The sequence below is a fragment of the Camponotus vicinus genome, unplaced genomic scaffold (genome assembly GCF_025532165.1).
Source record: "Camponotus vicinus isolate PSW18456_S1 unplaced genomic scaffold, iyCamVici1.0 SCAF_7, whole genome shotgun sequence".
Classification (NCBI taxonomy): Eukaryota; Metazoa; Arthropoda; class Insecta; order Hymenoptera; family Formicidae; genus Camponotus; species Camponotus vicinus.
The window spans coordinates 12,359,147-12,374,126 of record NW_028141979.1 but is presented as its reverse complement, the minus strand read 5'-3'; the positions used below and the strand labels follow the sequence as shown (position 1 = coordinate 12,374,126).

General features: G+C 34.6%; 1 protein-coding gene and 1 pseudogene across 1 annotated transcript; both read left to right on the top strand.

Annotated features, from left to right (window-relative positions):
* The first annotated feature begins 2,664 nt into the window (after positions 1 to 2,664).
* LOC145974166 (uncharacterized) lies at positions 2,665 to 5,074 on the top strand (annotated as a pseudogene).
* A 1,308-nt stretch (positions 5,075 to 6,382) lies between these two features.
* Positions 6,383 to 8,782, top strand: LOC145974165 (uncharacterized). The gene is made up of 3 exons (XM_083103993.1): positions 6,383 to 6,435; positions 7,677 to 7,870; positions 7,932 to 8,782. The coding sequence occupies exons 1-3, from the start codon at positions 6,383 to 6,385 to the stop codon at positions 8,780 to 8,782; spliced, it is 1,098 nt and encodes a 365-aa protein (XP_082960119.1).
* The last annotated feature ends 6,198 nt before the right edge of the window (positions 8,783 to 14,980 follow it).

Genomic DNA, 14,980 nt, shown 5'->3' with positions numbered 1-14,980 from the left:
GGGGTGCCAATAGCGCCGCGACATGCGAGGTATTAATGCGCCTCGCGACAACGCCGTATCAGGGGCCGTAACGGCCCTGATAATTTGAAAATCTTAATGTCGGCGACCCTGCTATCGGCGGTCTTCCTGAGGTCGATCTTTCGTTTTCCGTCCTCGGAGGGTAGCGCCGATCCGGCCCGGTGATCCCGGTCCCAGACAGCTGTTTCTAGGAGACTTTTCCTCCTTTAATTGAAGGGGGCGAATTCCACCCGCGATTCTGCGCTGTCCGGATCCTCGGGCGCTATCTGCGCTCTCTATTCGAAGGCTGGAAGCGCCGTGTCGGTGGTAGCAAAAAGATTCCTCTTCGATTTCTTCCGGTTCTTTTCCGGCGGGTTGCCCGACGTACAAAATAATAAAAAAAAAATATACAATTAGAAAAATGCGAAATCACAATAATAGCTCATCTCTCCGGAGATCACGATACGGCTCTCGCTATCTTTTTCTGGCGCGGCCGCTCGGCTCGCGCCCCGTCAAGATATTCGGGGCGGATGGACGCGCGTCGGGACGGCAACGTCACACTATATTCTTTGTTTCTGTTTTATTTTTTTTAGACATGTTTATTTGTGGTTTGGATTCTGCGTGACGATAAATATGTGATAAATCACCAACCATAGATTTATCACAAAAAGTGCAAAAAAATGAACTTTTACTATACGACACTTCACGTAACCACGGTTTAAATAATTCGATTTCCATCCATTGTGGTTAAAATGTAGATTTTTTATATATATCTTTGTGAATTTTCATTATTATCATTTAAAGACAAAGTATTTTCCTGAATATTTTTTTTGTGGGACGCAGAATCCGCATGCCTCAAAACATATGTGTTACAAGAAATATTTTTATTACATATGGTGCAATGATACAAGCTATCATTAGAAGATATTTTACGTATCCAAGATTTAACTACATCATTACTAAGCCAAGCTTCCTGAAAACTTCGTTTAGATTTTTTTCTTAATTCATCAGACATTTTTATAGAACAAAAAATAGAAACAAAGAATTCAAGAAGAATGAATAAAAGAAAATAAAGAAGATAAAAATATATAAGAATTTAAAAACAATTGGAACTTACAATCAAGATTGTTTCTCTTTTTCTCTCTCTCTCTTTCTTTCTCACCTTTCTTTCTTGACCCAGCACATCCAGCACAAGTCACAAGGTGAAATAGATTATTAGCACAAAATATATATATTATAATATTAGCAAGTACAAGGTAATACCAGAACGTATCGTGTATCTGTACACGCGATTTTCACTTGTGTGCTTACCCCCTCCACTACGTTGCCGGTCATCTGGCATCGCTGGAACAAATGCCGATAGTGCTTCATTCCATTGTAATACGTCAACAAACAACGATACGTCGACGTATAAGACTAGACACGCCAGCATGTCTCGTAAGTAATAAATCAAATTATTATTATTTCTATTCATTAGTAAAATATTAAGAATTTTCAATTTATACTTTTATCTTTTTTTTTAATTTTATGTACTTTTTATTTTTACAGGAGAAAATGAAATTGGAAATATGCAGCAGCAACAGCAGCAGCAGCAGCAGCCGGAGCAGCAGCAGCAGCCGCCATCGACATTGACGTCGACGCCGTTACCAACGATGACACCGACGTCAACGCCGGCGACAACACCAATGTCGCAACATTCAAATAGTATATATTATTTATTATTTAAATGATATTTATTTATTTTGCACGAATATTATAATGCATTATTAATTATGTAAATGTTTATTTTTCAGATACACAGAGAAGAGGACCGGGCGGACGATCACGTGCCCGCTGGTATGCCCGGCGGCAAATGATGGCTGACCGAGGTGGCCGAGGAAGCCAACATCGCAGAAATTTTGGAGGCCGAATTATGAGGGGCCGCAGTGGCCCCACTATAATAAAAAATATTACTTTAATTAAATTTAATGTGTTAAATAATTATTTATCCTCCATTATCCTCTTTTTCCCTCTCTCTTTCAGATATTATGTTATATTATATTATGTAATATTAAAAATTTCTTGTCGCTAATTGACACCAAACTTGCAAAATATTAAAAAATTTCTTGTCGCTAATTGACACCAGACTTAAAAAATATTAATGTGTAAAAAATATCTTTTTAAAAAACATAACTTCTGCATAAATGTAATATAGATAATTATATGTAAATATATTAGTGCAATATAATATTATTTAAAGTGTGGTACAATAGGGCTCCGGGCGAAGGTCCACACTCTAAAATAAAAAACCTAACGCGCCTTTGGTGATACCCCATGGGTGGTGAGGAAAGTCACCATTCATTTATATTATTTTTATATTGTTGTCACGACGCAAACGTATAAGTGGTCAGTATACGTTTGTTATCGTTATTATTGCAAATATATTGTTACGTTTGCGGAACGACTTCGATATATCGCAACGTGCACGAGGCAATCGGCACATTCATTAATTATTATGTATTATATATATTGTATATTATGTATGCATTATGTATTATATATTAGCGATTTTAAGATACGTATATTTAATACATAACGCATACATAATATATAATATAATAATACAAAAAGGCTGTAAAAACATTTAACGCTGTTACGCGTATTACATAAAGCGAGAAGCCAGAGGCAATGAGAACGAGAAGCATTGCCTCGTCGCCGAATGTGGAAAGTGAGAAGGAGACAGAAAACAATATCTCTGTCCTCCTCTACTATCCGAAGCTAGCCGAGGCTCCGGCTCTCGCGGTATGCAGTTTATGTCTGCGCGCGTTATCCCCTCGACTACGGTTGCTCGTTGCTCGCGTGGGCATTCTGGCATTACTGAGTGTGGTGTTGAACGTTGTAGCGAGCGGACATAAACGAAGTTATTCATTCATTTATACGCTAAAAATGGAAAGAAAAGGTACGAAAGGTATTCGAATTCATCCGGAACGTCAGAAAAAACGGCATGTTCGAGGCAATCAATACACAGCTGAGCAGGATTTGGAATTTGCGAGCACATCGGCAAAAAAACTGCAAAGTTCGAAGGATATCAATTTCCCTGTTTTTGGCTAAGGAATTTGGCTACTGCATTTTGAATTTTTTCACAGCTTTTTCAATCATTGCATCTCTTGTGATTTGCAAAAATTGCAAAAGTAATATTCAATTCTTTGAGACGCCAAATCGAGGTTTAGGATTTAAAATTTACGTAAAGTGCAGCTGCAATGAAGTATACATCGATTCATCGCCATTTATTAATAAGGCATATGAAATAAACCGTCGAATTGTTTTTGTTTTCCGGCTTCTGGGTATTGGACGAGAGGGCCTAAATTTATTTTGCAGTTTGATGGAGATTTGCCAGGGCATGTCTACAAACACCTATTATATCTGAAAATATCTATATAGCAACTATATCTTGAAAATATCTATATAGCAACATCTGCAGTATACAGTTGCAGTTTAAAACAAGCAGTTGAAGAAGAAAAGGAGAAGAATGAAGAAGCTGGAAATGTTGCAACACATTTAACGGTTTCCGGCGACGGAACATGGAAAAAAAGAGGATTTTCATCTGTATTTGGTGTGTCTACCTTAGTTGGAAAATATTCGAAAAAAGTGGTCGATGCTGAGGATAAAAGTAGCTTTTGTCAAGCATGTAATTTGTGGAATAAAAAAAAAGACAATATAGATGAATATAATGAGTGGTATGAAACACACAAAGAAATGTACTCCATAAATCATGAAGGCAGTGCAGGTAAAATGGAGATCGATGCTGTCACTGAAATGTTTTTGAGATCGAAGGAGAAGTACGGAGTTCTTTACGTGAAATACATTGGAGACGGAGACAGTAAAACGTTTACGGGAATTTTAAGTGCAAATCCGTTTGGAGATGAAGTTACTGTGGTAAAAAAAGAATGCGTCGGTCACGTGGAAAAGAGAATGGGCACGAGACTTCGCAATGCAAAAAAAAATAACAAAGATATTGGCGGCAAAGGTGCTGGGAAGTTAACGGATAAAATTATTGGTAAGCTCACGACGTATTATGGTTTGACTATTCGCAGGCACCCAAATTCTGTCGAAGAAATGAAGAAAGCGATATGGGCCACATACTATCACAAAAGCTCCAGCGATAATAATCCGCAACATCAAAACTGTCCTCCGGGTGAAGAGAGCTGGTGCAAGTGGCGTAAAGCCGAAGCCGAACATACACTCGAAAATTTCCGTCACAATAATCCGCCTCTTCTCGATAAGGTGTTAGAGGTAATTAAATCTATTTACGAGGACTTATCATCGAATGCATTACTGGAACGTTGTTTAGGAGCGGAAACGCAAAATAATAATGAATCTTTAAATTCATTGATTTGGAGTTTTGCTCCGAAACATCTTCATTCTGGGCCAAAAATTGATAATTTAGCAACTTTTTTGGCAATTATTATTTTCAATGAAGGATTTATACCAATTTTAAAGGTGATGAATGTAATGGGAGCGAGTATTGGTCAGCAAGCGGAGATGTATGCAAACTCTCGGAACGAATCTCGCATTACCCGCTCGGAACGGCGTTCGAATAGTTTCGCTAAAGACGAGAGAATGAGTTGCAGAGAAGAAAGAGCAGCTCAGCAGGACTTTTATGAACAGGAGGAAGGTCCCTTGTATGGTCCTGTACTAGCTGATTAATTGTAAGTAAAATTATTTTTATGTAAACAGTACGAAAGCTTTAAACGCCTTTTTCTCGAAATCACATTTTTCAAACTGGCGAACATGATCTCTCGAAAACCAGTTAACCAATTGAGTCGGGCTTATGCACACATCTTCAGCATATAAGTGGTTATAGTCCCTACCAAAATCAAGTCAAAATATTTTTTTTTATTTTTACAGTCTTTTAATGATGAAAAAAAATGGCAAAAATCGAAACTTAATTTTCTAAATGATGCCATTTTTTAAATTTTCAATATATTTTTTTTCATTTTAGTACCTACAATAGCCACACTCATACTAATTAAGAATCTCTTTGGTTTTTTTGTTTCAGATAAACAGAACAGCCGGAATCATGGACGCCATGGACTAACTTTTTTATTTCACGGTCTTTAATATTATACAGGGTATCCCATTTTAAAAAATCGCATCGATAATTCTTCAACGAAGCATTTTCAGCAAAAATGTTTCACAAAAATTGTATGGTTTCAAGGGGGACATAAGATGGTGTCATTAATTTGACCTTTAATAGTTACTTGAAGGTCACGTGAAGGTCACCTTCAATTTTTTAAATGGAACCCCTACTTTTTATTGCATATTCCTGCCGCTTATTTCGGGAGCTTTCCAAAACACTATAATTAAGTTAGTTTTCATTAAGTACTTTCCGAGTTATGAGGCTTGAAATAATTTCTCAATTTTACATATACCATAAAATATCTAATAAAAATATTCATTTTTCGATTATCTTACCTTAATACTTTTATGCACAAAATAATGAGAGGAATCAATTGATGTAAAGAAAAAACATAGTTGTTTCTAAGAAAAAATATGTAATTGTTAATTGCAATTTACATATTTTTTTCGAAACAATTATGTGTTTTCTTTACACCAATTGATTCCTCTCATTATTTTGTGCATAAAAGTATTAAGGTAAGATAATCGAAAAATGAATATTTTACTAGATACTTTATGATTTATGTAAAATTGAGAAATTATTTCAAGCCTGATAACTCGAAAAGTACTTAATGAAAACTAACTTAATTATAGTGTTTTGGAAAGCTCCCGAGATGAGCTGCAGGAGTATGTAATAAAAAGTAGGTGATTCCATTTAAAAAATTGAAGATTACCTTTACGTGACATTCAAGTAACTATTCAAGATCAAATTAATGACACTATCTTATGTCCCCCTTGAAACCATACAACTTTTGTCTGAAACATTTTTGCTGAAAATGCTTCATTGAATTATCGAGGTGCGTTTTTTAAAATGGGACATCCTGTATACTGAGCTTATTTATAATAATTCTCTAATAAAAAAAATTTTTAAACGTACTTTAAATATGTAAAAATATGTAAAAAAAACCTTATTTTAAAAATCCTTGCCTTTTTTAAAAAAAATTCGTAAAAGTAGCATAAAAACTCGAACTCTATTCTCATTCTTGCTGTAGGATTAGGATTAAATCCTCCGCGCTGTCTTAATTTGGAGAATAAGTGTTCAACAGAATCTTGATTACATAATCCAGTAAATTCGAATGCTTCATATTATTTTTCTAAATCGTTATATGTATGTAAAATAGCTTGTATTGTCACAATAAATCCTTTTAAACAAGGAATTTTCGATATTTTTTCTGCTGATGTAAACCATCTTGAACACCACGTAACAAAATCTTTTAATAAATCCTCAATGTCAGGATTTTTAGAAGATAAAAGTCGTTTTCCACCAAAGGGCCTAGCGGAGTAAGCATGTAAAATCTGCCCTTGATCATACAGAGCTGACATTAATGTCACAAGTTAGTACCAATATGATAAAACTTTCCACCAAATATTATTTTAAAAAATTCATTTTTTTAGGAGTTATGGAGGGAGAAATTAAAATCAAAAAATGTATTTTTCTCGAAAACCACTTGACCGATTTTGATGAAAAAAATATATGTTATGTAGACTAATAAAACTAATTAACAAAAAAAATTTCCAAATTGTTTGCCAAAAAAAACACCAAAAAAATTTTTGAATTTTTGAATATTTTTTTTGAGGGTGATATTTTAGAGGTACCATTTTGAAATTTTTACAAAAATTTCTCTTAAGTGTCCACTATAACATACATTTTTTTCAAATTTTTTAAAATGGTGGAACATAGTTAAAAATACAAAAATCGTAAGCGTCGCGTCACTCCGGCTTAAGCACAGTGCAGTGCCATTCCGCGTTGCGGGTGTTCAATGTGACTTTATTAGCACATATGTACGTCTGCAATTAGCCTATAATATGTATACTTTTTAATTTTTATATTTAAAAACTGCAATCTGCAAAACCAGTATATGCTGCATATATATCAACAACATGTAGATACATATATCCGCACCTAGCGGCTGCAAAGCTAACTGCGTCGTGTGCACCGCGATTGACTGTAATATGTATCGCCGCCGCTAGGCGCTACCACTTACACTTAGGCGCTGCAATTACAAAAATGGGTTTTGGTTTGGTACACTAAATATCTAGCCGACAAGATCAGCTACAGCAGGTTGTAATACGGAACATTATATAGCAGCAGGTTTGGCCATAACTGAGATCTGTTGATATCTTTTATTAGATCTCTTTAGAGCGGAGTTTTTTTTCGCGGTTACTTTTTATTTTGTACAGAACTTGGGTTTTGTCTCTTAAAGCTAGTATTGCTTTATGTATATGTACTTGTGTTTACGTATTTAAGTCTTATTTTTATATTGTGCATAGGACTTGTACGTAATCATTTCTAGTGTATATTTTGACTGCATAAATAAGATGTCTTTAAATGCCATCGTGCATTTAAAATGTGCTGGTTGCGACATCTTTTTAAAAAAAAGTGGAGGTAGAAAAAAACTAGTAAGGAGTACAGAAGAAGCACATTCTCTTTCTAACTTATTAAATAAAACTATATCTGTCAATGATATTTTATGTAATAAATGTCGACTATCTACTTATAAAATTAAAAAAAACCCCGACAGATTATCAGAATGTGAAACAGATCTTCAGGTTGAGTCTACTACGGATCCAACATTTCAAATTGCAGTAAAATCTAAAAAAGACGTTTCGGATATCGAATATATTCAAATTCCTCTCCAAAGAACTGTCTCTACTCATAACTATTGCTGCATTTGTTCTTCGAGAAAAGATCTGATTGTTATTCCTGAAGAAGCTCGTATACAATCATATTCAAAATCATATTCAATCATATTCAAAAAGAAAAATATACATTCCAGTTGGCAACAGGTGTTGTAAAAGTCATGTAATTAAGAATAGACTTTTTGAAGAAGATCTCAGTCTTTTGAAAGTGCACTCCAACACATCAAGTCTTAGTGTAGCAGAGTTGTCCAAATTGATAGAAACTCTTACTGTCAAGTGTGATTCCACATTATTCGATCAAGTAGGCGAAAGTAGTTTGTCAGAAAAACAACTTCTGATCTTTACAGGATTGACATGGGATAATCTTAATGAATTAAAGGATATGATGACTTCGTTAAGAAATAGTAAATCGCGTTATGTCATTCAAGCTTTAGTTGTTTTTCTTTTTAAACTACGCACGGGTAATTCCAATAAAGTGATAAGTTCCATCTTTCAACTAGAATATGAACAGTCAGTATCTGATTATTGTGGAAGTATTATGAAATCTTTTGAAAGGGACATCTTACCAACTCGCTTTGGTTTACAAGCTCTAAATAGAGATGATATTATCAACAATCATACTACCACAATAGCGAAAAAATTGTTTTATGTCCAAGAAAACATGTTTTTGATTTGCGATGGTACGTATGCGCGACATCAAAAAAGTACTAACTCTGAGTACCAAAGAAAGTCTTTCTCTGGTCAGAAGAAAGTACCTCTTTGCAAACCTTTTACCATCTGTGCGACTGACGGATATGTCGTTGATATGGTCGGACCGTTTCTCGCAAATCAAAATGATGCGGACATTTTGAAAATTATCATGGAAGATCCAAATGGTTTGTACAAATTCTTAAAAGAAGGTGATACTTTCGTTCTTGATCGCGGTTTCCGAGATATAAAGTCTGATTTGGAAGAAAAAAAATTTAAAGTATTGATGCCAGCTTTATAAAAGGAAAGCGAAAGCAGTTGACGACGAGAAGAATCAAATCAATCTCGGTTTGTAACTAAAATTCGTTGGGCAGTAGAATCTGTTCATGGCGTATTAAAACAAAAGTATCATCTTCTAGATCACAAACTTGATAATAAGTTGTTGCCTAACGTTGGACTTTATTTCAGGATAGCGTCTTTTTTAAATAATACTTTTGGAAAAAGACTTGACTCCGATGTAGACACTTTTGACGAAGTTGTTCAAAGGATGCATACTCGAAAAAGTGTCGAAAATACTTTAGCTACTGAAGCTGAAGAAAAAGGTTGGTTTCGACGAAAACTTCCTTTCCAAAGTATTACATCTAAGGACTTATTAGATTTTCCGGAATTGACAGAAAGAGATTTGAAAATATTTTTCACAGGATCTTACCAACTGTCACAATCGGTATCATATTTGGCGGAAATGATCGATAAAAACGGAGAACTCAATATCAAATTCGTAAAAAATGAGAAAAATGTGCTTAAAGTTGAAGTTCAGTCTCGACACGTTTCTCGCACAAAATACCGGTGTTTTTTAAGGTATACACCTAACAGCACAGGAATTTCTGGAGTAACACATTACGCATGTGAATGCGCTAATGGGCTACGAACAATTGGATGCTGCTGTCATATTGCCGCAATTATATATTATTTATCTCATGCAAGATATTTAGCGAAAATTTTGAAACCAGCAGAAATACTGAGCGATCTGTTTAAGAAAACAAATAACATTCCAGTAATAGACAGTGATAGTGAAGAAGATTAAATAAATCGTAGGGTACTACTACTTAGGTGTAGTGAGAGGCAAGGGGACTCACATTCAAAAAGCACCCCGATTTTACGGAAACATAGTGAGAGGCGAGGGGACTCACGTTAAAAAAGCCACCCCAATAAGGAGTTTAAAACCGTACTGTAACCTCCACGTGGTAAACTCTGAAAACTATAAAAATTAAAAAGTATACATATTATAGGCTAATTGCAGACGTACATATGTGCTATTAAAGTCACATTGAATACCCGCAACGCGGAATGGCATTGCACTGTGCTTAAGCCGGAGTGACGCGACGCTTATGATTTTCGTATTTTTAACTATGTTCCACCATTTTAAAAAATTTGAAAAAAATGCATGTCATAGTGGACACTTAAGAGAAATTTTCGTAAAAATTTCAAAATGGTACCTCTAAAATATCACCCTCAAAAAAAATATTCAAATATTCAAAAATTCAAAATTTTTTTTTGGTTTTTTTGGCAAACATTTTGGAAATTTTTTTTGTTAATTAGTTTTATTAGTCTACATAACATATATATTTTTCATCAAAATCGGTCAAGTGGTTTTCGAGAAAAATACATTTTCTGATTTTACTTTCTCCCTCCATAACTCCTAAAAAAATGAATTTTTTAAAATAATATTTGGTGGAAAGTTTTATCATATTGGTACTAACTTGTGACATTAATGTCAGCTCTGTATGATCAAGGGCAGATTTTACATGCTTACTCGGCTAGGCCCTTTAATATTGAGACTAGTAAGAATTACAGGCATCAATTATTTTATTCATATGCTTTGTAAAATCAGCCGTTGCTTCCCATGTGCTTGTCTGTAATTGTCTTCCAAAACCAGCTGTTCTCATTGCGGCTGCAAATTTATTGCTAAATAATTGGAAAGCTCTTTTTACATTCATTGCTTCAAAAGCATTTGGTCGAATATGCGCTTCTGTTATGTGTGATAACAAATTTGAACCTCCTTTCGTGGAATCATCAATAGACCATGTCAATTCAAAATCAGCATATGATGCAATTATTTTTCCATCACAATACAAATATCTATATTTTCTTAGCAAACTTGCCAATCTTTTTACTAAATGCGGAAAATCATACGATGCATAATACTTTTTTTCATTATATATAAAGAATGGCTTATACGGATGCACGCCAAGTTGACCATAAACGCTCTGATTACATGTTCCTTGATCACATGTTACGAGTCGCACATCAGCACCTGTTTTGATCAGTCTATTTAAACATTCTTTTAATAAAATTACTATTTCTTCCTCTTTCATGCATTTTCCTGGAAGAAAATTTGCTAGTGGTTGACGCCATGGATGCCGCACATTTATGCTATCTAAGCAAAATACAAATACACATTTTGCTCTTTCATATTTTCTTCTTAAAGGTCCTAAATCAACGAGCCCTTTTATTTGATCAAGTTTTAATGAATATTCTTCGTATGATTTTATAGACATTTCGTCCCATTTTAACGCACATACTCGTTCTTCTGCTCTCTGGAGGTATCTCTGATATTTTTCTTGTAATTTATTAAATATAAAATCACAAAATCCTGGCATTCTTCGTGCCATCTTCTAATAGTTCTTTTTGCAGGAAAATTACAACCTGTCTTTCGCAAGCGACGCAGTGCAGCCGCTGAATAATAAAAAAATTGTTTTGCAAGTTTTTTCTTCTGCTGTATATGATGCATGTGGCACATGTAATTGTACATAAATTGATCATTGCTTTTGCAACAGAATGCAATTCTTCGATTAAATCTTGTATAATTTTTTTTTGTTTTTTTTTACTTGATCGTTTTTTATATACTTGTCTAGCCTTTAGTCGAAATTTTAACCGTTTTATAATTCGACGCAAACAAATATTTTCACGTTTTAAAGAATTAATTAGAACATCAGAATGAATTATGTCTTTTTCGTTACTTTTTTTATCTTTTAATACATGTTTCTCTCTCTCATTTGATGCAGAGATATTTATTGCAGGTTCTAAATGTACCCATTCCATTATATCTTCTTGTTCTAATGAAGTATTAAAACTTAATCGTGGAGGAGGATAAGTTCATAATGGAAACTCTTGAAATAATTGTTGATCTATTTCCAGTTGTTCAGAAGATTCTAATGACGTTTCTGCTGTTGTACTATTATATATATTTTGATTTTCTTCTCTTTTTTCTTCTTGATATATGTTTTCTGTTGTTTGTATTCTTGTTGTCGTTTTTTGTAAATTATTCGAATCAGTAAATGGAATGGGCACTACATCGCACTTTAATTTCTTTTTTATCTTCTTCTTTAAAACTGCTTATATTAAAATGATCCGCACATAAACCGGCACGACTAATCAATTGATGTAAAGAAAAAACATAGTTGTTTCTAAGAAAAAATATGTAATTGTTAATTGCAATTTACATATTTTTTTCGAAACAATTATGTGTTTTCTTTACACCAATTGATTCCTCTCGTTATTTTGTGCATAAAAGTATTAAGGTAAGAAAATCGAAAAATGAATATTTTACTAGATATTTTATGATTTATGTAAAATTGAGAAATTATTTCAAGCCTCATAACTCGAAAAGTACTTAATGAAAACTAACTTAATTATAGTGTTTTGGAAAGCTCCCGAGATGAGCTGCAGGAGTATGTAATAAAAAGTAGGTGATTCCATTTAAAAAATTGACGGTGACCTTCACGTGACCTTCAAATAACTCTTCAATGTCAAACCGATATCGCCATGTAATGCGTTACTTGAAACCTTACAACTTTTGTCTGAAATATTTTGGTCTGCCGCGCTCAGTTTTTGAGATATTCGGCTGATACGGGTGGTCTGCGACACCCTGTATATATACAGCCGAATATCTCAAAAACTGAGCGCGGCAGACAAAAATATTTCAGACAAAAGTTGTAAGGTTTCAAGGAACGCATTACTTGGCGATATCAGTATAACCTTGAAGAGTGTTGTCAAGGTCACGTAAAGGTCACCTTGAATTCTGTAAATGGAAACCCCAATTTTTTATTGCATATTCTTGTAGCTTATCTCGAGAGCTTTCCAAAATACTATAATTAAGTTAGTTTTCATTAAGTACTTTCCGAGTTATGAGGCTTGAAATCGTTTCTTAATTTTACAGAAACCGTAAAGTATCTTGTAAAATATTCATTTTTCGATTACCTCACCTTAATACTTTTATGTACAAAATAATGAGTGAAATCAATTGGTATAAAGAAAACACATAGTTGTTTCAAAGAAAAAATATGTAATTTGCAATTAACAATTACATATTTTTTCTTCCGATCCAAAGAAATGGTTTTTTATGTTGCGATTGATAGGAGCAATTATAGCGATTGAAGCGATTATAGCGTAATATGACAACGCTTTTTATATACTGGGGGTCAATCGTGAATCTTTTCACGTGAATTTGATTTTACCTATTTATCATATAATTTTTTCCCCTAGAGTAAAATCGTGAAAAGCGAAATCTTTTTGCTATATTTGTAGTAATTAAAAATTAAATTAATAAAATTCGGTTATTTAATGTTTATAATGCATAATATTCTGTTATTACTTTTTATCCTTTTTATATTTCACAAATAAAATTTTTTTTGTATTAATGCAATTTTGAATAATTATGTAACCGTACAAAATAAAACTTACTATTTAAGTACGGAATGAGCATGCGCTATTTTTCACATTTTAGCCATCAAGCGCTTTGACTAAAAAGTGAAAAATAATAATGCATGCGTATTTCTTTGTATGTATGAAATATTTAGTGATTTTTGGTTAGTTTCACGTATGTCACAGTATGTGATGAAGTAAGTGTATTCTCTTTTAAAATATAATTCATGGTTATCATATAAATGTTTCTTTGCACGTGAGAAAATAATTTATATATTATTATAATATTTTTTAACATTTTATTGAAATTATGCATATAATGTATAATGAATACAACACAAAAACAAAAGAAAATGATGCTACAATGGATGAAATTACATCCCGAAGTATCTAGAGGAAGATTATGTAGAAAAGATGAAAGTCGAAAAGAAATGGTATGTATTGTTTATAAATTTTAAGAAAATATATACAATTGTTTTATATTTCCTAACAATACATATGTATAAGACATCTAGAAGACAGAGGATGTTTTATGTCCTCTGGATAATCTTTGGATGTTTTCTGGACATGTGTGCTATTAGGGTTAATTATTATTTCTAATAAATATTTATATTAATTTTATAATTTTAGAAGCAGTTATTAGAAGATTTAGCAGACACAATAAACGCAGCCAATGTTGGTCCTACAAAAAGTGGTTCTGAATGGTTAAAGGTTTGATTATATATATATATATGTATATTATATATACATATATATATATATTGTGACGTGACACTTGACGGTCCGTCACAAGGATCGCGGGATCTGACCGAGAATAGTCATGGGCCCTCGTTCTCCCCGGATTTAGGGAGAGAGCGGCTATTGGAGGCGAGATTAAACTCGCCTCCCTTGCGTAAAAATTTATGTATTAGCGTGATAAGATTAGGTTTCAGCGCGGACGTGATGGGAAACGCCCACTGGCGGGATCTCATCCGGTGGCTCAACTTGAGGAAGAAGTCCAGGATACAAGGAGACGGGCGAGCGGAGGCGCCGACTAAAAGGAACACGCCAAGCTAAGTATTATTATCTAATTTCGTCAATAGTAAAGTCCACTTAAGACTATCGCTGCCGCCCCTGTGAACATTCATATGCCCAGCAGGTGCGGGGAACAATTGCGGGGAAGGCCAACCAGCGGATAAATTAACACTGGGACCCCGAGTCGGAGCCCCCTCGGCCGGAACAGCGCTAAAGAAGAACATTATAAATAACGGCGAGTGGCTGCCGAAAATATCCCTCTTGACGGGCCTCAACGAGAGGAATTAGGAAAAATCCAAGAGAAAACGGGGTGCGACAGGCACATGTACGGCCCTGAAGGCCGCAGGATAAGATGGACCACACGACGATCCTAAGGGTTGCGGAAGCGCCACAAGTGGCCTAGTTACGCGTTAATTCGTCGGCGTGATTCCGACGGGTCTTCCGCTCGCCACTGTTCGGCGGACCGGCGAAGGGAACGACAGCCCAAAAGTATCGATCCGACAAGTGGATGCCGAGAGCACGGAGAACCGCAAGGAGTCACCGGTGAGACAAGCGTCGACCCCATCTGGCGGTTTTTGTTAAATAATTCAGGTAGAATTAGCTCGAACAATGTCTGTGCCGTATAGCTGCCGTCATTAACTTCATTGTGAGGTCCTTTTTCTTGCGCCCTCGATATTGGCGTCTTAAAGTACGACAGCCGGCCGAAAGACTTTGTTCGAGCTTTCGTAAAATTAAGTGCCCTCTCTCCCAATTGCGCGCCGACAGTCACTTTAAGTGTTTG

What these genes read in the sequence shown, in the direction of transcription:
- LOC145974165 (XM_083103993.1), top strand. Translation starts at nt 6,383, where the DNA reads ATGTCAGGATTTTTAGAAGATAAAAGTCGTTTTCCACCAAAGGGCCTA. An exon ending in CCACCAAAGGGCCTAGCGGA is followed by an intron (nt 6,436 to 7,676) that starts GTAAGCATGTAA and finishes AAACCCCGACAG; the next exon opens with ATTATCAGAATGTGAAACAG. An exon ending in TGTTATTCCTGAAGAAGCTC is followed by an intron (nt 7,871 to 7,931) that starts GTATACAATCAT and finishes TATACATTCCAG; the next exon opens with TTGGCAACAGGTGTTGTAAA.